This window comes from Rhinatrema bivittatum, chromosome 4 (genome assembly GCF_901001135.1).
Source record: "Rhinatrema bivittatum chromosome 4, aRhiBiv1.1, whole genome shotgun sequence".
In the NCBI taxonomy this organism is placed as follows: domain Eukaryota; kingdom Metazoa; phylum Chordata; class Amphibia; order Gymnophiona; family Rhinatrematidae; genus Rhinatrema; species Rhinatrema bivittatum.
Window position 1 is genome coordinate 219,405,586 of NC_042618.1, and position 25,767 is coordinate 219,431,352.

At 44.5% G+C, this 25,767-nt stretch overlaps 1 protein-coding gene across 1 annotated transcript in view; it reads left to right on the top strand.

The window, feature by feature from the left end:
* Window positions 1–25,767, top strand: part of LOC115089383 (sodium-coupled monocarboxylate transporter 1-like) — a 127,266-nt gene that overhangs the window by 78,659 nt on the left and 22,840 nt on the right. Inside the window, 3 exon segments of the mRNA XM_029597475.1 lie at window positions 15,595–15,683; window positions 23,779–23,891; window positions 24,342–24,409. Of these exon segments, the coding sequence (XP_029453335.1) occupies window positions 15,595–15,683; window positions 23,779–23,891; window positions 24,342–24,409 (270 nt within the window).

Consider the following 25,767-nt stretch of genomic DNA (forward strand, 5'->3'; position numbering starts at 1 on the left):
TCTGGGGGAGCAGCATTGAACAATAATGCAGCTGCAACATTTTGTGCATTAGTTTGTGTAGATTATTTCAGATCCTGGGAGTCTCTTAGGTGCTAAGGGGCGGATTTTAAGTTACGCATGTAACTCTTAAACCCCCACCTGTGCGCACCGAGCCTATTTTGCATAGGCTTGGCAGAGCCAGGATGCGCGTATGTCCCGGGGCTTGCAAAAATGGGCGTGGAATGGACAGGGATGTGGGCGGGGCGGCGGGTCCTGGGCATGTCCGGGGGTGTGACGTCGGTCCGGGGACGGTCCGGGGGCGTGGCCGAGTGCCCCGACACAGCGGCCTGTGTCGGGGCCTGCCGCGCCAGCAGACAGCTGGCAGACAGCTGGCGCACCAGAGGCAGGCATAACTCAACAAAATAAGGTGGGGGGGGATTTAGGTAGGGCTGGGGGGTGGGTTAGATAGGGGAAGGGAGGGAAAGGTGGGGGGGAACAAAAAAAGGTTCTCTCCAAGGCCGCTCCGATTTCGGAGCGGCCTTGGAGGGAACAGGGAAAGCCATCAGGCCGACCCTGTATTTTATAACATGCGTGATACAAATGCCTACATGCTAGTAACATGTAGGCATTTGTGCATTTGTGCGCGTCGGGTAGCACGCACAAATGTACCTGCCGCGCGTAATTTTAAAAATCTGCCCCTATATTTGTTTCCATTTTTCCAGTTTTTCACTGCATTCAGTTGCTTTTTTGGGTTTCCATTCCAGTTTTTGCCTCCATATTTGTAATTTGCAGTCTTTCTGTACTTGGTGAAGGTCGATTCTATGTGTGTGACTGAGGAGGTATTTTACTAGCATGTAGGCATTTGTATCACTCTTATTTGTTGTGTTTCTCAATAGGACATGCATTGGTGGTAAAATTACTGTCTTTTCATAAGGAGGGCTATTGCACCTGGTAGGAGAGAGTGTTTATGTTGCTGTAAGTGAGATAACACCAGAAATATATTTTTTGTATGGTGAATTGACTAGGGAATGTCCTAGTTCTGCTCTGCACCCATTGTTGGGGGGGTTGGGCAGTTCCTGTTTATGCAAATTATATGTTTACATTTAGCCCCATGACGATCATGTGTTCAGTGTGTCACACATGTGAGAACAATTTGTCAGCTGTGTCTCAACAGAAAAAAGGTTGAGAACCACTGCACTAGGCAAACCCTTGCAGTATAAGCTAAGACTTCCTTTCATCCCATTAATGATGTTATCCTACCTAACTGAATGGCCTCAGAAACTGCACTTTTGCCTCTCATCTTTGCCTGGGGTACTTTCTTTTTTCATTTTTTTTTTTATTTGAATATTTTTATTGAAAGAACAAAGCAGAAGAAAAATTGAACAAGTACAGCATGATCAGCAATAATGCCACACCAAATTCCAACATAAGTAAGGTTACCCTGTTGTGAACTGCCAAACCACGTTTTCAAACAGTCCAAAAAAATAGGAAAGGAGAAGGAAAAAGGGGGAGCGGTGCTTTCTTTTTTCATTCATAGACCAAAAGCCTGCAGAGCTGTCAGTTCTCCCTCTCCGTAACAGGCTCAGATATATTAAGAATAAAGTTTAACTTCTTTCCAGAAAGGTCAGGGATAGTCTTTGAGCAGGTACTGTTTCACGTACCTCTGTGATATAGGGAGGATTCTGCTGTACAGCCTTAGGTTGACTGATGGCCATTTTGAAAGCCAGGGCAGTGGGGCAGAAGTGACTGGGGATTATTCCTGCCCATTGAAGATCTGTAAACCCATGACAGGGGGAGGTTGTGGGGGGGGGGGTCCAGGGGGGGGCCTTAGGTTAAGTGAGTTTGGTGGACAGGGGAGGGGGTACTTTTCTTTAGTTTTGCTTCTTTGTTTTTTTTTATTTCTTTTTTTTTTTTAATGTTATTATGGATAAACAAAACAAAATGGAATAAACAAGGAACAAAAAGAAAAATGAAAAAGAAAAAGAAAAACTAGATGAAAATCTTTCATGTGCAAACCCCCCAGTACACAAATGCATACACGCATATATGCTAACCTCACCCAGACTACATTGCCAGGAACAACTCCGCTCTCTGATCGTAAAAGTATACTTCCATTTCTTTCTGTTACACCCAGTCCAGTCGATACAAGTGGTTATGTCCCCCTACCAACAGATGGAAGCAGAGAACACAGTTTTCTTGGGTGACATCATCACTACTACATAGTGGGGGCGCAGCACAGAAACAACCCAGTATTCTTTGCCTCCAGCAGATGGTAGGACTTACTGGTGGTACAGCAGGATTTTCTCCAAGCACTAACGGAGTTAAAGGACCAGGCCTCTAGTATGTCTAGGAGAGCAAGCCCACTGAAATAGTTCTTAATCCCGGAGGGGACTTGGTAGAACTCAGGGGGGGTGTGGAGATTTCTCCTTTGGCAGAAATTTAAACAAAGAAAAAGAAGACTTGGAGATTCTGTTAGGAGGATTGACTTCCTCTTTCCCCACCCTCCCTCCCAATTATCACCCTTTCCCTCCCTCCCCCCAACCCCACTCCAGAGCTGGCCTTGCTGATTAAAAAAAAATGGCATAGTTGATCCAGGACAGAGGAAAGACAAGAAGATGAAAGAGTCACTTTCTTTGGGAGGTAAGTGCCTTCAGAAGCTGTTTTAGAGGCTTTGCGGGGAGGTGCAGCCTTGGGGAGAGGTGATATGCTTGCTCATAGGAAAACCTGAGCTTGGTTGCCACTGTGGGCCCTGCAGTTGCAGGTGCTCCACTTCTGCTGTGGGGCTTCTTTGTATGGCTTACGTCCAATCGGGGGAAGTTCCAGGGGAGACATCTAAGGCCTCAGGCAAGTTGGCCCAGTCTCTCTCACTGCGTGGTTGGATTCCTTCCCTGCCCTGTGATTGGAATGAGCTTCTGGGGAGGATCCCAATGCGATGATTGTGGCAGGAGTGGCCACCGTGTTGAATCCCTCCTCTGCAGATGCCTCATTTTCTCTGCAGCAGTCTTCTGATGCCACAGTGGATTTTGAGAAGTCTCTGGTTTTAGCTCCCATGGGAGATCCCCTTAAGCAGGCTTCAGTAGGCCAGGCACAGGATGCAGACTATCTTTATTTTGAATTTTTCAGATTCTTGCATCAGCCCTTCTGTGTAATTCAGAAGCCTGAAGATAGGAAGATGCTTTCTGTGGACTTACAGCTTAGTTCTAAGTCTCAGCTTAGTGACCAGATCTCCAGTAAAACGTCTAGGGGTACAATGAAGGAGGCACAGGAAGAATTAGAAGATCTGCCAGATTCTGCAAGCAGTGCCTCTGTGGAGGAGGGCCAGTTCCCCTTAGATAGAGAGGATAACTCCTTTATTCGCTTGTTTCATAGAGGCAAATTTATGGCACTCATTGATCAGGTGATTTTTTTCACCACACAGCAAATTATAAAGTTGAGGAGGCTCCCGCCTGGGACCCCATTATTAAAGGGGTCCACAAGTCCACTAAAGCCTTTCCTCTTCATTCTAAGGTGGAGGACATGGGAATCCTTTCTGAAAGGGAGTCTCCAAAAAGCCACCTCAGGAGAGTGAAGAATTTTAATAAGCGGTATCACCTTTCTCAAAAAGTAGTCCGGATGGCTTGGGTGGATGTTTTTTTCATGGCTGTTACAAGGCAAACCACAATCACAGTAGAGGGTAATACTTCTCTTAAAGATTCCCAGGACAGCAGAATTGAGCTGCCATTAAAACTTGTGTTTACCTCAACAGCTCTTGCCATACAAATGTTTATTTGTGGCAAATTGGTGGCATGGGAGTTCTTGTGCTGGATTCAGTAGATCCTGGAAGGTGAAGAAGAAGCTAGAATGGAATTAGGTACTGCATTCTTGGCTGATGCTTTGATTTCCTCTAGATCAGTGGCTTCAGCCGTAACAGCTCTGGCTGTACAACTGAGTGGCAGATTTTTGGTCTAAATGTCAGCTGGGCAAGTTTTCCTTTAAAGGAAAACCTATTTGGGGAAGAGCTGTAGCAACTAGTCAAGAATCTCAGTCATCCAAAGCTTTAAAGGCTTCCTGAGGATAGAGGTCACTAATTTTATCGATCAAGCAGATATCGTGGTCAATTTCGGGTCTCCAGTCATTACAGGCCTGGCAAGTAGTTGTCATATTAGTCTCTCAAGATTATTTATTTATCGACTTTTCTATACCGTCATTCAGACATGCCATCACAACGATCTACATACTTAAAAGAGATACAATAAATGATTAATGGAAAGAATCAGTCTTTTTTAGGGTCCAAGAAATCCAGGCTTGATTTGTATAGCTCTTCAGGAGCTGGTCATGCCCACAAAAATATATGATAGGTTCACTCTCTAGTGCAGTTGGTAGGTGGGCTCAGATAACCTAGGATAATTAGGTATGGATGTCATCTGCTTCAGCTACGTCCTAGAGTTCATCTCTTCTATTCCCGATGCCTTTTTGGTGTCTCCCTGTGTCTCAGTCACCAAAAAGTTGGCAGTTCAGGATAATCTTTCCAGGCTTAAACTGCTATGGGCAGTGGTACCTGTTTCTTTCTCCAAGCAAGTTCAGGGTCAGTATTCATTTTACTTTGTGGTTCCCAAAAAGGAAGGGACTTACAGGTCTATCTTTGATCTAAAAGGAGAGAACAGCGGCCTCTGCATTTCTCACTTCAGAATGGAAGCTCTTCTTTCTGTGCTAGTGGCAGTACAGCAAGGCACATTTCTATCATCTTTGGACCTACCAGAAAAATATCTTCATATTCCCATCAGGCTGGAAGATCAAAGGTACCTTCATTTCTGCATTCTATAACAACATTTTCAGTTCAGACGGCTTTACTTTGGGTTAGCTATGGCTCATGATAGTGGCAGCAGCCTTTTTGAGAAAAGAAAATATCATGGTCCATTCTTATCTAGACAATTGGCTGATCAGCCAAGTCTTATCAAGAGGGTGTTCAAGTGTCCAACAGGGTGGTCCAAATTTTAGAAGACTTGGGCTGGGTGATCAATTTTGCAAAGAGCAAAATTCAGCCAATTTAGTCTTTGGAGTAACTGGGGGCTCTTTTTGAACCAAAGGCAGGTCTAGTGTACTTGATGGGGAGAAAGAGTGAGCAAGATTATGCGTTAGGTGCAGAGGTTTGCTGCTCTGACAGCAACAAGAACCTGGGACTATCTTCAACTGCTCGGTTTGATGGCGACCATCTTGGATCATGTTCCTTGGGCCTAGGCTCACATGAGACCACTTCAATATTCTCTTCTGTCTCAATGTTTGCCACTTTCTCAAGATTACGAGTGCTGCCTTCCTTTGCCCATATCAATGAAGAGCAATCTTGTTTGGTACCTAATGCTACTACTACTAATAATAATCATGACAGATGTGAGTTTGTCAGGTTGGGGAGTACATTGTCTAGGTCAAGTGGTCCAATGGCTATGGTCTTGGAAAGAGGCAGCTTGGTCCATCAACAGACTTGAAACCAGGATAATAAGACTAGATCTTTGTCATTTTCTTCCCTTAATCAAGGGAAAGTTGATCAGAGTCTTCTCTGACAATGCCACAGTGGTAGTGTATGTAAACAGAAAAGAAGGGACCAGAAAAAGGGTTATTCTTCATTGGTGATTTCCACCTTATTGAAGAACCATAAGGCATCAGCTTCTCTGGCTAATATTCAGGTATGGCACCTCTGAAGCATATTGAAGGGAATGGTTGATCTCCCCTTGGCATTCATATATCCCTTCTATTTTAGTCTTTCTCCAGTTAGATTTGGAGAAGGGGCAAGCCTTAAAAGCTTTGGAAGCTCAGGTTACATATATGATGTGTTCCAGGGGTAGAATTCAGGGGATTTTATTAGCTTCCCATCCAGATTTATATCGCTTCCTTCATTCAGTGAAGAGGCTGTGGTCTCCATTTAGGCCAACAATTCCTCAATGGGATTTTAATTAGGTTCTGCAAACATTAGTGGTGCCTTCATTGGAGCCTTTAAAACATGCTTCACTTAAGGATACTTTCTTTGAAACACTTTTCCTGGTGGCAATCTGTTTAGCTTGGTGTATTTCTGAGATTCAAGCTCTTCCCTGTTTTTTGTTTTTATGGTGAATTTGGTATCTTTTCATACCATGCCTTCCTTTCTTCCAAAAGTAATGTCAGTGTTCTGCCTCAATCAGTCTATTTCTTTACTGACTTTCTTTGGAGATGAGTGTGAGGCAGCAATAAATCTTTGAGATTTTGGGATATCTGTTGGGTGCTCTTTGGAGGTTATTAATCCTTACTGTAAATTAGACAGGCTATTTGTCTTGTTTGGAAGTCCACATAAATGTGAGGCTGAATACTGTTCTCACAAATCGTATGCCTTTGCTTGAATTGCTAAAAAGTCAATTAAACCTTTTTCCTTTCCCAGCTTAAATACCAGAGAACTCAATACTTGAATGTCAAATTACATTTATTAGAAAGTTGAACAGTTCAAATTCACTGTGGCTGTCAGTGTATCAAAAATAGCCATACAGACAGCAGTGTCCAGCTGTTAAGTTTCTGGAAGCCCAGTAGTCAGAAGAGAGACAATTGCAACTGTGATAGAAGCTGTAGGTAGTAGTGAATAGTAGTGGGATAGGAATAAGTGAAAAAGCAATGCTCTAAGGAGCCTGTAGAGAAGGATTCAGGATGTGCTGTTAGCTTGCCAAAAGCCTTTTTCCAACTGAAATCCAAGGGAAGTGAGTCAGTCCCTAGTTGCTTTTGGTCAAAGGACCAATAAGATGAGGCAAAAGAACACAGACAGAGAGAGAAAGAGAGCAAAACAAGATAGATCCAATAAGAAGCTCAGAAACAATAACCAATCAGAAAAAAAAGTTCTACAAAATGCAGAGTCTCTAAGCTAAGCAATATTTACAAAATGACACAGAATGGCAGTGTTACAAGAAATATATACATATGCTGTGGAGGCATAACAGGCAGCATCCAAAGCTATTCTAGCAAGGTGGATCAAGGACACAATATCTTCAGCATTTATGCTCAAAAGCCATCAAGCACTTGAGATTATTTGTGCACATTCTACTTCAGTTCAGTCTTTTTCCAGGGCAGAAGCAGTTCCTATTGCACCAGTGGATATTTATAAGGCAGCTACTTGGTTGTCCTTGCATTTTTTTTTAATAAACATTACAGATTTGTTTTGCCAAGGAGAATAAAGCCTTTGGGGCTGGCGATCTAAAACTAGCCTTCCCTCGAGTTAGATGGGCTTTGGTACTTCCCACTTGTCTTGACTGTATTGGTGTAGCAGGATGAAACGGAAGGAAACATTTTTACCTGTTAATTTTCTTTCCATGAATCCTGTGACACCAGGCCAAGACCCTCCTGAGAAGTCGGGTCATATTAGGAAGGAGGAAGTGTTGTTGTCAGGTACTTGTCATGTACACATGGCCAGCTTTTCGGTTGTGTGATCTGGGCGGTTGCACAGGGAGCTAGGGATGTGAATCGTTTTCCATATTGTCTTAACGATAGAAATCGTGTGGCAGGGCAAGAAAATCGTCTTAGGCACGATTTTTTAGTTAAAAAATCGTTAAAAATCGTTTTTTCCGATTAGTGCGCACTAACTCGAGTTAGTGCGCACTAACGGTAGTGCGCACTAACTGAAAATGATACAATTTGACACTTTTCAGGTCAGTTAAGGTCAGTTTAGGAATGAATATGTATTCCTATTGGCTGCCCTCTTATTTATTCATGTTACCAAGTTTCCTACTGACAGTATATGGGGGATGGGAAATGGAAACAGTTGGTAGCTTGACAAAACAAGTAATGTGATCAGTCAATGTGACTAGAACTTGTGCCCTAACCCTGATACCAGGGGTATTGTGATCTTCCTGCACACAGTGCCCTATCCCTATTAATACCAGGAGTGTTGTGATCTTCCTGCACACAGTGCCCTATCCCTAATACCAGGGGTGTTGTGATCTTCCTGCACACAGTGCCCTATTCCTGATACTGGGGGTGTTGTGATCTTCCTGCACACAGTGCCCTATTCCTGATACCGGGGGTGTTGTGATCTTCTTGCACACATCCCGGTATCAGGGATAGGGCACTGCATGCAGGAAGATCACAACACTCCTGGTATTAATAGGGATAGGGCACTGCATGCAGGAAGATCACAACACTCCTGGTATTAATAGGGATAGGGCACTGCATGCAGGAAGATCACAACACCCCTGGTATCAGGGATAGGGCACTGTGTGCAGGAAGATCACAATACCCCGGAGGAGTGAGGGTCAGGCAGCTCCCCCCTGTCTGTGAAGCCAGCCTCTCACTAGTAATGCAGGGAGGGAGCTGTCTCAGACTTCACCATCCACCCCCCCCCCTCACCCACACACCATTCACTAGCTGGGACATGGGGGAAGTCAGGAGTGAGGGTCAGGCAGATCCCCCCTGTCTGTGAAGCCAGCCTCTCACTAGTAATGCAGGGAGGGAGCTGTCTCAGACTTCACCATCCTCCCCCCCCCCTCCCTCACCCACACACCATTCACTAGCTGGGACATGGGGGAAGTCAGGAGTGAGGGTCAGGCAGCTCCCCCCTGTCTGTGAAGCCAGCCTCTCACTAGTAATGCAGGGAGGGAGCTGTCTCAGACTTCACCATCCTCCCCCCCCTCACCCACACACCATTCACTAGCTGGGACATGGGGGAAGTCAGGAGTGAGGGTCAGGCAGCTCCCCCCTGTCTGTGAAGCCAGCCTTTCACTAGTAATGCAGGGAGGGAGCTGTCTCAGACTTCACCATCCTCCCCCCCCCCCCCTCACCCACACACCATTCACTAGCTGGGACATGGGGGAAGTCAGGAGTGAGGGTCAGGCAGCTCCCCCCTGTCTGTGAAGCCAGCCTCTCACTAGTAATGCAGGGAGGGAGCTGTCTCAGACTTCACCATCCTCCCCCCCCCCCCTCACCCACACACCATTCACTAGCTGGGACATGGGGGAAGTCAGGAGTGAGGGTCAGGCAGCTCCCCCCTGTCTGTGAAGCCAGCCTCTCACTAGTAATGCAGGGAGGGAGCTGTCTCAGACTTCACCATCCTCCCCCCCCCCTCACCCACACACCATTCACTAGCTGGGACATGGGGGAAGTCAGGAGTGAGGGTCAGGCAGCTCCCCCCTGTCTGTGAAGCCAGCCTCTCACTAGTAATGCAGGGAGGGAGCTGTCTCAGACTTCACCATCCACCCCCCCCCCTCACCCACACACCATTCACTAGCTGGGACATGGGGGAAGTCAGGAGTGAGGGTCAGGCAGCTCCCCCCCTGTCTGTGAAGCCAGCCTCTCACTAGTAATGCAGGGAGGGAGCTGTCTCAGACTTCACCATCCTCCCCCCCCCCCTCACCCACACACCATTCACTAGCTGGGACATGGGGGAAGTCAGGAGTGAGGGTCAGGCAGCTCCCCCCTGTCTGTGAAGCCAGCCTCTCACTAGTAATGCAGGGAGGGAGCTGTCTCAGACTGGTATCAGGGTTAGGGCACTGTGTGCAGGAAGATCACAACACTCCTGGTATTAATAGGGATAGGGCACTGTAAGAGATGACTGTAGTAGATTGAATAAAGATCTGATGTTTCTGCTCTCCTCACACCAAACAAAAACAACACACAAGCAGAGAAGCCCTTCTTACAAAGCTGAGCTAGTGAGTTAAGTAGGAGGAAAAGTAAACATACTGGTGCCAGTGTGGCTACTTAAAAAATACACTTACCAACAATCAATTACATATATTTGAACTGTGTACAGTTCCAGCCAGGACCACCTTTCTAAAATGCACAGTGATTGGCAAATTCAACATGCACTAGCATTTCAGGTGCCTGCTAACAAAAATAATAAACAAACAAGTTCTAGTCACGTGAGTGCTGATCATTACATTACTTTTTTTGTCAAGCTTCCAACTGTTTCCATTTCACATCCCCCCAACCATATTGGTAACATCAATAGATAAGAGCACAGCCAGCCAATAGGAATACATACATACATATTCATTCCTAAGTGACCTTTACTGACCTGGGAAGTGTGAACACTTTGTTTCATTTTCTGTTGGTGTTCGTTAGTTTCCAGTTCCATTTCCCATCCCCCCAACCATCACCTCAGTGGTAACCTTGGTAACATCAATAGATAAGAGGGCAGCCAGCCAATAGGAACACATATTCATTCCTAACTGACCTTCAGTGACCTGGAAAGTGTTTATTTGTATCATTTTCAGTTAGTGCGCACTAAATCGAGTTAGTGCGCACTAATGGGGAGTTAGTGCGCACTAACTCGAGTTAGTGCGGACTAACACGATTTAACGATTTTTAACGATAAATCGTTAGAATTTCTATTGTATCGTGTTCTATAACGATTTAAGACAATATAAACATTATCGGACGATAATTTTAATCGTTGAAAAACGATTCACATCCCTACAGGGAGCCATGCACGGGTGGGGGAACGGGGGGTGTCGCTATTTCAGCACCTCTTCTCCAATGCCCTTCCACATCATGTGGGCAGGTATTAAAAGAAAATGAGTCATGGTGGGGGGAAGGGGGAAAGAAGAGAGAATGAGATGCTGGACAGGGAAAGAGAGAGAGAGGACAAAAGGGGGACGCAGTTACTAGAGATAACCTAACTACTGAAGGAGGGAGTGCTGTGCCAGAGTGGCTACTGCTGAAGGGTAGGGGTATCCTATTTCAGTTTTTACACAGTGCACCAGCCCTGCTTGATCACTTATTTTATTCATTAACCTTCCCTATATGAAACAAAATTTAGCACAACCTATTTACTGCCCCAAACTTTCCTCCATGAAGGAGGCTGGTGATCAGGGGCAAGCCGCACACAGCCCTGATTCTTCCCAGTACCTTTCCACCAGGTCCTGATTCTTACCAGCACATCCCTCCCTAGGCTCTGGTAGCCCATTTAGCTGGGCCCGTCCTCTGGAACAAACTCCCTCCCACCCTGCGGCAGGAATCCTGCCCAAAAAAATTTAAGCACAACCTAAAAACTTGCCTCTTCAAGCAAGCTTTTGATTAACATCCTACCCTGGCACCTTTTTCTTGTTGTGAATTCCTAATATTATTACCTTCATTTGTACTTTTATACCCCCTACTTTTCCAGTAAATAGCTCCTCCCATCCTTCCCTTTTAATTTATTTTACTGTTCCCATCCTTCCCTTTAATTTATTTTACTGTTCCACCTATTCTGATCCCCATTATAAGTTAAGTGTTGATGTTTTCTTGTTTTAAATTATCTGTTCTGTTTCTGTTTCATTTATTTTTATATTTGATTCCAATTTCTATGTAAAGCTCGGTTAGCTATAAGTTGTTTAATGTAAACCGATGAGATGTTCCCAACGTTCATCGGTATATAAATCTTCTAAATAAATAAATAAATAAATATTCCTCCATTCCAATCTCTCTCTCTCTCCTGGCAGGAGCAGAGTCCCTTACCTCCTGCCAGCTTACTATCTGCACTTTACTCTTGGAACCTAGGCTAACCAACTCTTTAGCCTTGGGTAGGTTAATGCAGGAGATAAGAAATTTCCATGGATAACAGGGGCCATGGAATTCTTACTAGGGATGTGAATCATTTTTCAACGATTAAAATTATCGTCCGATAATTTTAATATCGTCTTAAATCGTTATAGAACACAATACAATAGAAATTCTAACGATTTATCGTTAAAAATCGTTAAATCGTGTTAGTGCGCACTAACTCCCAGTTAGTGCGCACTAACTCCAGTTAGTGCGCACTAACAGAAAATGATACAAATTGACACTTTCCAGGTCAGTAAAGGTCAGTTAGGAATGAATATGTATTCCTATTGGCTGGCTGCCCTCTTATTTATTTATTTATTTATTTATTTATTTATTTAGGATTTTTATATACCGACATTCTCGATACAAATATCAAATCAAGTCGGTTTCCATAGAACAAAACTGTCGCGGTTAAGGCGTTACATTAAACAGGCGTTACATAAAACAGGGTTTCTGAACATAAGAACATAAATATTAAATATTAAATAGACAACAATAACTCGTCAAAATAACGTGGATAAATGTAGGGATTAGCTAAGAAGGAGGGTAGGCTATATAGGGGTATACAGGTAACAGAACCATGTTGAAGGGTATATACAAAGAGTAATGCATGAGCTAAAGAACTGATGCATCAGTAATGGAGTCTTTCAAAGCAAGTGGGCTGTCCAGATAAGGCGTGGTCGGGCCTTGAGGGGATATGGGCGGTTGAGGAAATAATAGAGGGCTATTTTGTTCTTTGACAGGTGTCGGAGTGTTCCTGCGATTCTGGATAAGCTTGCCGGAAGAGCCACGTTTTTAGGTTTTTCTTGAAAGTTAGATGACATGTCTCTTGGCGTAGATCTGGCGGTAATGAGTTCCAGAGGGTGGGCCCGGCTGTGGAGAGTGCTCGTTTTGTTAGTGAAGTTTTGATCGGAGGAGCATATAAGGAGCCTTTGTAGTTGTATCTGATGGGTCTTTGTGATGTGTGAGGGCGTAGTTGTGAGTTTAGATTTAGGTGGGCGATGCCCATAATATCCTTGTGGATCATTGATAATGACTTGAAGGTGATTCTGGCTTTTATAGGAAGCCAGTGAAAGCTGCGAAGAATTGGTGTGATGTGGGCTCTTTTGTTTGTGTTGGTGAGTAACCTCGCCGCAGCGTTCTGCACCATCTGTAGGGGTTTTGTAGATAAGACCGGAAGACCTAGCAGTAGAGAGTTGCAGTAGTCTAACTTAGACAGAATTATAGACTGGACTACTAGACGGAAGTCACTGAAGTGGAGGCGTGGTTTCAGATTTTTTTGAAGTTTGAAATAACATTCTTTAGTTGTGTTGATAACGAATGATTTAAGGTTGAATTGGTTGTCAAGACGCACCCCTAAATCTCTGACGGAAGGGGAGTGGTTAATAGATAATTTTGCAAATTGTGTTGCGCTTTGGGAGTTGATGAGAGTATGGTTTTCGTCAGGTGAGATGATGAGGATTTCTGTTTTCTTTGTATTGAGTATGAGGTTCAGGCTGGATAGCAATGTGTTGATGGATTGTAAGCAATTATTCCAATGTGCCCAAGTTTTTTGCAGTGATTCTGTGATGGGGAGGAGTATCTGAATGTCGTCCGCGAAGATATAGTGTTTTAGCTTGAGGCTGGAGAGTAGGTGGCAGAGTGGAAGCAAGTAAATATTAAATAGCGTAGGGGAGAGAGATGATCCTTGTGGTACTCCTCGGATTGATCTAATAGGAGGCGATTCTTCATTGTTGATCTTGACTTTATAGAATCTATTCTCCAGGAACGATTGAAACTCTTATCTATTGATGTTACCAAGGTTCCCACTGAGGTGATGGTTGGGGGGATGGGAAATGGAAATGGAAACTCAGGAACACTAACAGAAAATGATACAAATCATTGACACTTTCCAGGTCAGTTAGGAATGAATATGTATTCCTATTGGCTGGCTGCCCTCTTATCTATTGATGTTACCAAGGTTCCAACTGAGGTGATGGTTGGGAGGATGGGAAATGGAAACTGTTGGTAGTTGACAAAAAAAGTAATGTGATCAGTCAATATGACTAGAACTTGTGCCCTATTCCTGATACCAGGGGTGCTGTGATCTTCCTGCATGCAGTGCCCCATCCCGCCTGCATTACTAGTGAGAGGCTGGCTTCATAGACAGGGGGGAGCTGCCTGACCCTCACTCCTGACTTCCCCCATGTCCCAGCCAGTGAATGGTGTGTGGGTGAGGGTGAGGAGGGGGGGGGGGGAGGATGGTGAAGTCTGAGACAGCTTCCTCCCTGCATTACTAGTGAGAGGCTGGCTTCACAGACAGGGGGGAGCTTCCTGGCCCTCACTCCTCCCCTCCCCCATGTCTCAGCCAGTGAATGGTGTGTGGGTGAGGGGGGGAGGGGGGAGGATGGTGAGGCTGAAACAGCTCCTTCCCTGCATTACTAGTGAGAGGCTGGCGTCACAGACAGGGGGGAGCTGCCTGACCCTCACGCCTCCCCTCCCCCATGTCCCAGCCAGTGAATGGTGTGTGGGTGAGGGGGGGGGGGAGGATGGTGAAGGCTGAGACAGCTCCCTCCCTGCATTACTAGTGAGAGGCTGGCTTCACAGACAGGGGGGAGCTGTGTGCAGGAAGATCACAACACTCCTGGCATTAGGGATAGGGCACTGCATGCAGGAAGATCACAACACTCCTGGTATTAATAGGGATAGGGCACTGTGTGCAGGAAGATCACAACACCCCTGGTATCAGGGTTAGGGCACTGTGTGCAGGAAGATCACAACACCCCTGGTATCAGGGTTAGGGCACAAGTTCTAGTCACATTGACTGATCACATTACTTTTTTTGTCAAGCTACCAACTGTTTCCATTTCCCATCCCCCATATATTGTCAGTGGGAACCTTGGTAACATGAATAAATAAGAGGGCAGCCAATAGGAATACATATTCATTCCTAAACTGACCTTAACTGACCTGAAAAGTGTCAAATTGTATCATTTTCTGTTAGTGCGCACTAACGGGAGTTAGTGCACACTAACTCCCGGTTAGTGCGCACTAACTCCGATTAGTGCGCACTAATTGGAAAAAACAATTTTTTAACTAAAAAATCGTGCCAAACACGATTTTCTTCTCCTGCTAGACGATTTCAAGACAATAGGGCACACGATTCACATCTCTAATTCTTACCACAGTGCTCATTTGCATACTGCAACCTTTCTGAATGCTGTGGTGTCAAGGCATATAGTGCTTTGGTTGGCCCTGAACCAGGGTCTTCCTGCCCAGAGGCTGGTGCCTTGCATACAGAATCACAGAGTGATTTAAACAGAGTAAGGCTCAGACAGCTGGTAGCCTAGTACATGACCCTCCCCTGAGGATCCAAATTAGTCCTCAGGAGTTGAAAAGGGAATTGCTGAGAAAGCTGCAGTGTTCTGGCAAAGGCTAGAAGCTGAGATGAGTTGAGTTATTAGACCTGGAGAGCCCCCGTGAGTGTTCATACCCATGTGTCTAATGCCTGTTCCTCTAAATAGAAGAGTACTGTGGAAGTCTTGTTAAAGTATTGCAAAGTTTGTCTATGCCAAGTCATATTGTTATTTTTATTCTGCTTAAATACCTTTGTATAAATTCCTGCATGTGCTTTGAACTAGAGCTAACTCGTGCATTGCAGGGAAGTCCTCAGCCTGATATGTGGTATGCAATGGTTCACCACGTGAGCTAAGTTTGGAAGGCAATTTTTTATGAATTGCATTTGGAATTTGATTTAATTGTTATCAGGTTGCAATAATAAATACAATAATAGCTTATCCCTTAGTGAGAGTAGTGGATGGGATCAGATTAGGATTATCTTGCCTGATGTAAACTGTTTTTATTTTTATGCCTTTGCTATGGAAACATATTCATGATGTTTGCCGCTTAGGGCTCTATCTTGGAAGGGAGGCAGGATACAAATATTAGAAGAGAATAGAATTTAGTGAATTAGCCCCTTAGAGGGAAAAGAGTAGACAAGTTTATGATCTCAGAAGTAGCTCCTGACAAATATGAAAAATAAAACTTCGATGATCAGTAATGAGGGATTCTATGTGCTATTCCCTCTCTCCCCCCATTCCTGTTTTAAACACCTATTTCACTTTTTTCCAGCTGATGCCATATTTGGTCATGGACATTTTACAAGATTATCCAGGACTTCCAGGGCTTTTTGTGGCTTGTGCCTACAGTGGAACATTAAGGTAATGCATTAAAAGTAAAATTATAAACTAACAAAATATTTAAGATGGAATATCTACAGTACCTACATGCAATCTGTTTTGAAGTGGCTGAAAGGCAGACTATAAAAAAAATAAAATAAATGGCAGCTAGCGTCTACTTCCCAGTTCAAACCAACATGTAGAATCCAGAGTTAATGCCTGCTGCTGCTTCTTTAACTATGTGCTGTTGACACCAGGCCCTGTGATTGATTTTTCCAGTTTAATATTATTTATTTTAATTTTGAGGCATTTTGGGACTTGCATCTGTATCCATGTGCTTGATGGGCTATGTGTGCTAGTGCGTCACAGACATTTCTGCTGGGGTCTGACTGCCAGCTGCATTAGCTGTGGCCTGTGTCAGGAGAGGCAATTCTGTAAGGGCAGCGTGGCTTTGGTGTATTGAGAAGGGGGGAGGAAGTGGTGGGTGACAGGGTGCTGCTCGTGTTTCTACTGCTCTCAAGGGTGGAGGCCACTCTTTCCTGTGCAACTGCCCCACTGTGTCTCTGCCTTTGGCGCTGCTCTTCGTGCACCCTAGCGACCAGTATGTGAGCCACCGGGACAGAAGGGCGACATTCCCTTTCACCTATGGACCACAAAGAGGTTTCAGTCTCACTTGCATCTGCTGCTGCAAGGAGCCCACAAATTACCACACCTCTGCTTCTATTCCCTCTTGCTCATAGAAGCCCTCTAACTTTTCTTCCAGAATATTTACTATGGGGATGGCCCCACCCAAGGTGGCGCTTCTGGAACTCAGATCCTCTGTAGCATCCTTGAAGGGCTTTAGGACTTGTGTCAGCTGCCTCGTAACTACCCAATCATGATGTCCCAGGGGGAAATGCATACCTATTAGGGATGTGAATCGTGTGATCGATCGTCTTAACGATCGATTTTGGCTGGGGGGGGGGGGAAATCTGATCGTCATGGTTTTTTTGGTTTAAAAAATCATTTTATCGGGGGAGGGGGAGGGCGGGAAAACCGGCACACCAAAACAACCCTAAAACCCACCCCGGCGCTACCTTTGCCCTCACTATGTCATACGGGCCGACGTCGCCCGTATGACATAGTGAGGGCAAAGGTAGCGCCGGCGCCATTTGGAATATTGGCAATACGGCCCGCGTGCAGGAGGTTGCTCCCGCACCCCCGCTGGACTTTTGGCAAGTCTTGTGGGGGTCAGGAGGCCCCCCCAAGCTGGCCAAAAGTCCCTGGGGGTCCAGCGGGGGTCCGGGAGCGATCTCCTGCACGCGTGACGTCGGGAGTCAGGAACCAAAATGGCGCCGGCACTACCTTTGCCCTGTCACATGATAAGGGCAAAGGGCCACCGGCACCATTTCTATTAACGCAGCCGTGGCCAGAGAGCGGGAGATCGCGCCGGGACCCCCCCACTGGACCCCAGGTAATTTAAAACATATTGGGGGGGGGGGTTCGGGAGGGTGGGGGATTTGTTTTAAAGGGTCGGGCTGGGTTTTAGGGTTGTTTTGGTGTGCCGGTTTTCCCGCCCTCTCCCCTCCCCTGATTTACGATTTTTTGACGATAAATCGGGGGAATTGCTATTGTATCGCAGCTCTAACGATTTTTGACGATTTAAAATATATCTGACGATTGTTTTAAATCGTCAAAAAACGATTCACATCCCTAATACCTATATCTGTTTCCAGAGGCAGATCATGAAGGGGTGACTGCTGATCCACTAACCTCTGCAGCATCAGACAAATAGAATTTCAGCAGGTGCCAACATCTTGAATCAGATGCTTATGAGGCATCCCAAATTTTTCCTGTTGTTCATAGAGAAGCTGCCCATCCTTCATGCTTTAATAAAAATGCCCTGCTATTTTCCTGCACCTCTCTATAAAGTCCTTCAGGACTGGAAACCCATGGCCCTTGGGTCCCAGCTCCAGGATATCCCTCACTGCCAGATGCAGTAAGTGTGCAAAGTAATGGATCCCCCAAAAGCCGCCATCTTCCATTGCCCTTACCAGATTTTTCCCATTGTCTATCACAAAAATTCCTGTCTGAAGAATCTTGTCTCTCCAGTCTAGCTTCCAACCCTCCAGTATCTTTCTTATGGCTGACAGAATATTGCATGAAGTATGAGGACTATCCATCACCTGGGTATGCATCACAGCCCATCTATACCCTGACGTTTGGTCCTTGCTAGAGCTGTGGCCTGCCCCTACTTCAACTACATTTCAGCTGGTTCCCACCAGTGTGCCATCAAGGAGAGGTAAACATGCATAGCCTTTGCACTGATCCAGATGTCACTGGTGAAATGTACACTACCCCCTCTGTCTTTAGCTAACTGTGCCTGCATGTGACTATGGCACTGGTGGTATAGGGTGGGGATAACCTGCCTACTAAATATATTCCTGGACCGCACTTTGTAATTGAGGGCTAACAGGTGCAGCAGATGCTTAAAGCCCAGATTCTTCACTATCTGCATGGGCTGGCCATCCAGGGCATTCATTTCCCCGATGAGCCTTGTTACTACTTTTGATACTGCTTGCCTCTTGCTCTAGGACAGTAATACAAAATGCCAACCCATTTCCGCTGTGGTGGATTGCTGCTGCAGATGCATGGCTAGGGACTGCTGGCCTGCTACCTGACTAGGAGAAAAGTCCATGGGATCAGCTTTTGCTTTGAATGGAGGTCCACAGACTAGTACTGGTATCCTCCTCTGATGCCAATGCTGGTGGGTGCTACTTCTGCAGGTGACGTCCCAGAACTTTACCTTAACTGATATTCTTATTGCAGTGAATGCGCTGAGCAAAACATGGGTCCTCCCTCACTTTAAAGTGATTCCAGACCAGGGATGTCTTCTGCAATCTCTTATCTGCATCTACAGGGGTTGATGCTGGCACTGGAGTTGAGATTGAAGGTGGATCATGAGGAAAAAGGCCAGGGGCATTGCTTATGCTCTCTACCTGCGCTGCCTACTCTAGATGTGGGTTGCTTTTATCACCATAAGTATCATCTGTCTCCCCCATCAGCTCACTGGAGGATGCTACTGACAAGACTTCCCAAATTTTCTTCAGCTACCAGTTCTTCAATAGCTTCTGATTCAATGAATCCCAGACAAGATTTTTCCTCAGAATTAGTTGTTGAAAATACAGCCTCTATTACCTCAGAAGCAGTAATCATGAAGAAATGAACTGCTGGCTTTGGGAATTGCACTTCTGCTGCCCCTGCCTTTGCCCCTGCCCAGATATAACACCAGCCTCCAATGACACTCCCACCTTATGCCCCTACTACAAAACAAGAGGGAGAGAAACAGATGCATTCTCTCCCAATTTCAATTTCTTCTGGTTTTGGCTGGCTTGCACTCCTGGCTTTCTGTGGCTACAAAAGTCTCTTTTAGGTTTAGGGGCAGGAATGTCTTTTTCTCACTGCTATTATTAGTACTGTTTGTACTTTTAACAAGCTGGGATGGCTGTGCAGCAAATCCTCTCCCCCTGTCATTTCCTCCTCTTTTCTTTCCTCACAATGGAGTGGTGGAATTTGAAGTGCCTCTTGGGGGTTTTGTATAACAATATAATTTATTGATAGAGTACCACTCTATTACTGAATGTGTGTCTGTCAGACACATTCAGTCTAGTTCACAGACTGAGTTAAGAACATAAGAAGAACATAACATGCCATACTGAGTCAGACAAAAGGTCCATCAAGCCCAGCATCCTGTTTCCAACAGTGGCCAATCCAGGCCATAAGAACCTGGCAAGTACCCAAAAACGATGTCTATTCCATCTTACCATTGCTAGTAATAATAGTGGCCATTTTCTAAGTCAACTTAAACAATAGCAGGTAATGGACTTCTCCTCCAAGAACTTATCAAATCCTTTTTTAAACACAGCTAAACTAACTGCATTAACCACATCCTCTGGCAACAAATTCCAGAGTTTAATTGTGCGTTGAGTAAAAAAGAACTTTCTCCAATTAGTTTTAAATGTGCCACATGCTAACTTCATGGAGTGCCCCCTAGTCTTTCTATTATCCGAAAGAGTAAATAACCGATTCACATCTACCTGTTCTAGACCTCTCATGATTTTAAACACCTTTATCATATCCCCCCTCAGCTGTCTCTTCTCCAAGCTGAAAAGTCCTAACCTCTTTAGTCTTTCCTCATAGGGGAGCTGTTCCATTCCTTTTATGATTTTGGTAGCCCTTCTCTGTACCTTCTCCATCGCAATTATATCTTTTTTGAGATGCGGCGAACAGAATTGTACACAGTAATCAAGGTGCGGTCTCACCATGGAGCGATACAGAAGCTTTATGACATTTTCTGTTTTATTCACCATTCCCTTTCTAATAATTCCCAACATTCTGTTTGCTTTTTTGACTGCCACAGCACACTGAACCGACGATTTCAATATGTTATCCACTATGACGCCGAGATCTCTTTCTTGGGTTGTAGCACCTAATATGGAACCTAACATTGTGTAACTATAGCATGGGTTATTTTCCCTATATGCATCACCTTGCACTTATCCACATTAAATTTCATCTGCCATTTTGATGTCCAATTTTCCAGTCTCACAAGGTCTTCCTGCAATTTATCACAATCTGCTTGTGATTTAACTACTCCGAACAATTTTGTATCATCTGCAAATTTGATTATCTCACTTGTCGTATTTCTTTCCAGATCATTTATACATATATTGAAATGTAAGGGTCCCAATACAGATCCCTGAGGCACTCAACTGCCCACTCCCTTCCACTGAGAAAATTGTCCATTTAATTCTACTCTGTTTCCTGTCTTTTAGCCAATTTACAATCCACGAAAGGACATTGCCACCTGTCCCATGACTTTTTATTTTTCCTAGAAGCCTCTCATGAGGAACTTTGTCAAATGCCTTCTGAAAATCCAAGTACACTACATCTACCGGTTCACCTTTATCCACATGTTTATTAACTCCTTCAAAAAAGTGAAGCGGATTTGTGAGGCAAGACTTGCCTTGGGTAAAGCCATGCTGACTGTTCCATTAAACCATGTCTTTCTATATGTTCTGTGATTTTGATGTTTAGAACACTTTCCACTATTTTTCCTGGCACTGAAGTCAGGCTAACCGGTCTGTAGTTTCCCGGATCGCCCCTGGAACCCTTTCTAAATATTGGGGTTACATTAGCTATCCTCCAGTCTTCAGGTACAATGGTTGATTTTAATGATAGGTTACAAATTTTTACTAATAGGTCTGAAATTTCATTTTTTAGTTCCTTCAGAGCTCTGGGGTACCACAAAGCCAACTTGACAAGCAAATGGGCCGATACAGTAAAGTCCGCGGGAGAGCAGACGAATGTCCACTCTCCCGGCGCGCGCGATTCACTATGCAAATTAGGCGACGCGGTAGAAATGGGGAAAAGGAGGCGCTAGGGACACTATCGCATCCCTAGCACCTCCTTTTTGATAGGAGCAGCGGCTGTCAGCGGGTTTGACAGCTGACGCTCAATTTTGACAGCGTCGGTTCTCAAGCCCGCTGACAGCTACAGGCTCGGAAACCGGACGCCGGCACAAAAATCGATTCGCGGCAGCAGATCGCTCCCGGACCCCCAGGGACTTTTGGCCAGCTTGGGGGGGGGGGGCCTCCTGACCCCCACAAGACTTGCCAAAAGTCCAGCGGGGGTCTGGAACGACCTCCTGCAGTCGATCTCCTGCTGGCGCCATTTTCCGTACGGAAAAACTATTCGCGGCAGGAGATCGCTCCCGGACCCCCACTGGACCCCCAGGTACTTTTGGCCAGCTTGGGGGGGCCTTCTGACCCCCACAAGACTTGACAAAAGTCCAGCAGGGGTCCGGAACGACCTCCTGCAGTCGAATCGTATTGTCTATGGCCGGCGCCATTTTGCGCCGCCATTTTGCAAAATGGCGGCGCAAAATGGCGCCGGCCGAAGACAACACAATTCGATTGCAGGAGGTCGTTCTGGACCCCCAGGTAATTTAAGGCATTTTGGGGGGGTTCGGGAGGGTGGGGGATTTATTTTAAAGGGTTGGGGTGGGTTTTAGGGTGTTTTAGTGTGCCGGTTTTCCCGCCCTCCCCCTTCCCCTCCCCCTTCCCCCGATTTACGATTTTTTGATGATAAATCAGGGGAATTGGTATTGTATCGTGGCTCTAACGATTTTTGACGATTTAAAATATATCGGACGATATTTTAAATCGTCAAAAAACGATTCACATCCCTACTGAGTAATCTTGCTGCAGCATTTTGCAAAAGTTGAAGTGGTGTAATGATGGAGGCGGGCAAACCAAGGAGTATTGCGTTATAATAATCTAATTTGCAGACTAGTAGAGCTTGCAGAGCTATACGAAAATCATGGTGGTGAAGGAGAGGTTTAATCCTTTTTAAAATTTGAAACTTGTAGAAACCTTCTTTAATGATGTTATTAATGTGATGTTTAAAACAGAATTCTGAATCTAAAATGATTCCAAGGTCCCTTACATTGAGTAAAATATTTTTGTTAGATGAATAATTGTTAAGATGAATGTCAATCTTAGGTGAGGATTTGTTGCAGATATAGAGGATTTCTGTTTTATTATGATTGAGGTTGAGGGATATTTGTGTTAATAATTGTTGTATTGTAGTGAAATAAGACTTCCAAAGATTTAGTGAATTAGTAAGATTAGTGTTTATTGGTAAAAGAATCTGAACATGATCTGCATAAATATAATGATTTAATTTAAGATCTGATAGGAGTTTACATAATGGGAACAAGTAAATGTTAAATAGAGTTGAAAATAAAGAGAATCCTTGAGGAACTCCACGAGGAAGAGGTATTTGTTTTGATTCTTTGTAATTAGTTTTGACAATGTATGATCTATTGTATAAGGAAGATGTGAACCAGTTGATGGGGATATCACATAATCTAATTTCAACTAGTCTTTTCAGAAGAATAAAATGATTTACTGTGACAAAGGCTGCTGAAATATCAAGGAATATTAAGATGAATTTTTGACCATTGTCTAAGCCCCAGGAAGGCCCATAACTTATCTGGCCAAATCTTTATTTTATCGGATAAATTCTGAGTTATCCAGCTAAATGCTTCTGAATAGGGACCTCCCAGGTGCCAGTGCACCCATACCTCTTCCTAGAGATTTTGACTATTCAATCCTAGATACCCTCTTGAAATTCCTCAGTTTGCTCACAACTGGTAGAAATGGCCCAAGACAACTCTTCCTCACTTTCTTCATGAGATTTGAAGTTTCCCGGCCCAGTACTGGAACTGCAAGATAGGCATCAACCTCCACATGATCCCTCCTGGCTCCCAGCACTTCTCAGTAAAATGGATGTTTGCAGCCCACGGTGACCAGAGTTGAGAACCTCTGCCTCACAGTTTGAACCACTCGAAGAGCTTCAGGGCAGACTACATCTGGACCACCATTTGTAATTCTCAAGTCACCATTATTCAGCAACAACTCAATAACTCATTAATTTTCAATTACCTTTTCATTGATATGGATTCTTCACTCTTGTTTCGTTTTGGTTTGACCTTTGTTTTGTCATACATTGCCTTTGTTGATTTATAATTTGTGGAATGGTACTCTGGGTAACAGTTTCACAAGCAAATGTCAATAGGAAAATCAGTTTAATGCAGTTCTGAAACTGACCAGATTCATGCTTACTTTTAGATGCTCTGAAGAGAGGCCTTCCTGGGAGGGGATGGAGTTGGGGTGGAGTGAACACCTGCATACGTTTTGTTTTAATACATATGCATGCAAGGCTACACGCGATAAGTTACACCCTCCGAAGAGAAAGTGTAACTGTACGTGAAGTGAAGGCATGAGCACGCTTGGCCAATTAACCAAATCTTTTCAAAACAAATTTATGCTTGCAATTTTGCTCTGAAAATACTCGGTAAAGTCTGCCTGCAAAATGTACACGCAAATTTTATTGCTCTACAAGCTGTTGGAAAGTTCCCCTGTTTATTGTTTCTTGAAAGGTAAAAAAAATACCTACAAGACACAATAGCAACTATTAATACTAAAAGTGAATCAGACCAACCTTTATAGATTCCTTCAGATAAAAGTACAACTTTTTTTTAATGTCTTCACAATAGCTGAACCAATAGCAAATTTAAATTTTTTTTTTGTAGTACTGTATCCTCCACTATCAATGCTCTAGCTGCCGTGACCTTGGAGGATCTCATCAAACCTTGTTTCCAATCTCTCTCGGAAGACACAATATCTTGGCTTTCCAAAGGCCTAAGTAAGTGTGTGATAATAATATTTGGTTATTTCTGTTACTGTATTTGACATTTAGTAGTTGGAAAAATGGATTTCATCCTTGCATCAAACCCAGAGATGACTTCATTAGAAAGTACCTAAATGTTTTACATTGCCTTGGAACTGCAACAGTAAACATATAAAATCTATGTTTAAGACCAGACAGAATGGCATAAAATTTACATTCACAATGGTACTGGCAAATGTCTTAATATTTTTTAAAATAATTGTTCTTAAATATGAATGTTTCTGTAGTTCAGAAAACTGAATAAGACATATATTTATTATCAAAAGCTCAAGAACAGCGCCCTGGAGTGGAGGGAGTGGACTAGTGCAGTGTGTCTCAAACACTGGTCTGTGGATTCTATAGACCAACCAAAAATGTCTTTCTGAGAGTTTGTGACTTAACATTTTTTTTATATCCTTTATTTAGGTTTGTTTTTTGGTGTAGTGTGTATTGCAATGGCAGCTTTGGCATCCGTTTTAGGTGGCTTGTTGCAGGTAGGAGTTTTATGACTTCTCATACTTTGATGTTTTAAGACTGTAGTGGCCAACTCTGGTCCTCCAGAGCCATAAACAGGCCTGGTTTTCAGGATATCCACAATGAATATGCATGAGATAGATTTGCATGCAATGGAGGCGGTGCTTGGAAATCTATCTCATGCATATTGGGAATATCCTGAAAACCAGACCTGTTTGTGACTCTCAAGGACCAGAGTTGGCCAACCCCTGTTGTAGTTAAAGATCTTTTTCCGCATAGCAAAATCAATTCCGCTCCAATTAAAAAATTCATAGCAGTTTGTAATTCTTAGAAAATTTCATGCTGTAAGCCAGAGATGATTTTCAGATGACACGGAGTATACCACTTACTTAAGCCTTCTCCTGTCACTGGCATGCCTGGGCAGTTACCGCCCCCCCCCCCCCCCCCCCCTTCTCCCATAAGCCCGCCTGTGCTGCTGATGCCGCCTCCTCCCCTCAAAGGCCTGCTGCCACTAGCAGTAGCGTTTTGGACTGCAGCTCACCTCCTACCCTCATGATCTCTCGGGACCCCGTTCCTGTTGGTCCCGCGATCAGTTGCTCCTGGGAACAGCTGATTTTGCTTTTCTTTTATTGCTGTGAACCCAAAGGTTGTGCCTGAGGTGAAAAAAGCGAGATCAGCTGTTTGAACAGCTCATTACAGGACCCAGCAGGAAAGAGGCGAGTGGAGAAAGCCCTGCTCCTTTTTTCACCAGGACCAGAGCCCTCCTTCCCTGACCCCGTCTTTCAGCCAGTGGCAGCCCAGCAGAGCAGGGACACCACTTCCACTCAACACATACCAGCAACAGCTCCAGTGGCTTTGTGATGTCTTCCTGCCTGGGCCCGGTCTACAACTTCACAGGCTCCCCAGGGGTAAAATGTGACAAATGAGTCAGTTTTCAGTTCGGTTCATTGCGAAATATCTGATGTTAAAAAAATTGCGTGTCCTCCTTCTCCCACCCCCCCACCCCCCCTCTGGCCACCCCCACAGCCTCCCTTACCCATTCCGTGGGGGTCTGATCCCCAGTTGTTTCTGCCCCACCAGTATCAGATGAAAAATACTGTGTACACGAATGTCGGTATATAAAAATCAATCAATCAATAAATAAAATAAATACCAGCTGATCCGAAGAATGTCACCATGTTATTTTTCAGCTACATTGCTTTATAGCCATAAACCAACTTGGCACTGGCCTCAGGGCCTGCGGGTACCATTTTTAACCAGAGCTGGTAGGTCAGAAATGACTGAGGATCACTCCTTCCCCTTTCTTCACTGGAGACTCCATGGACAGGATAAGGGGCAGAGAGGGCATTTCTTTTTGTTTGGTTTTTTTTTTGTTTTT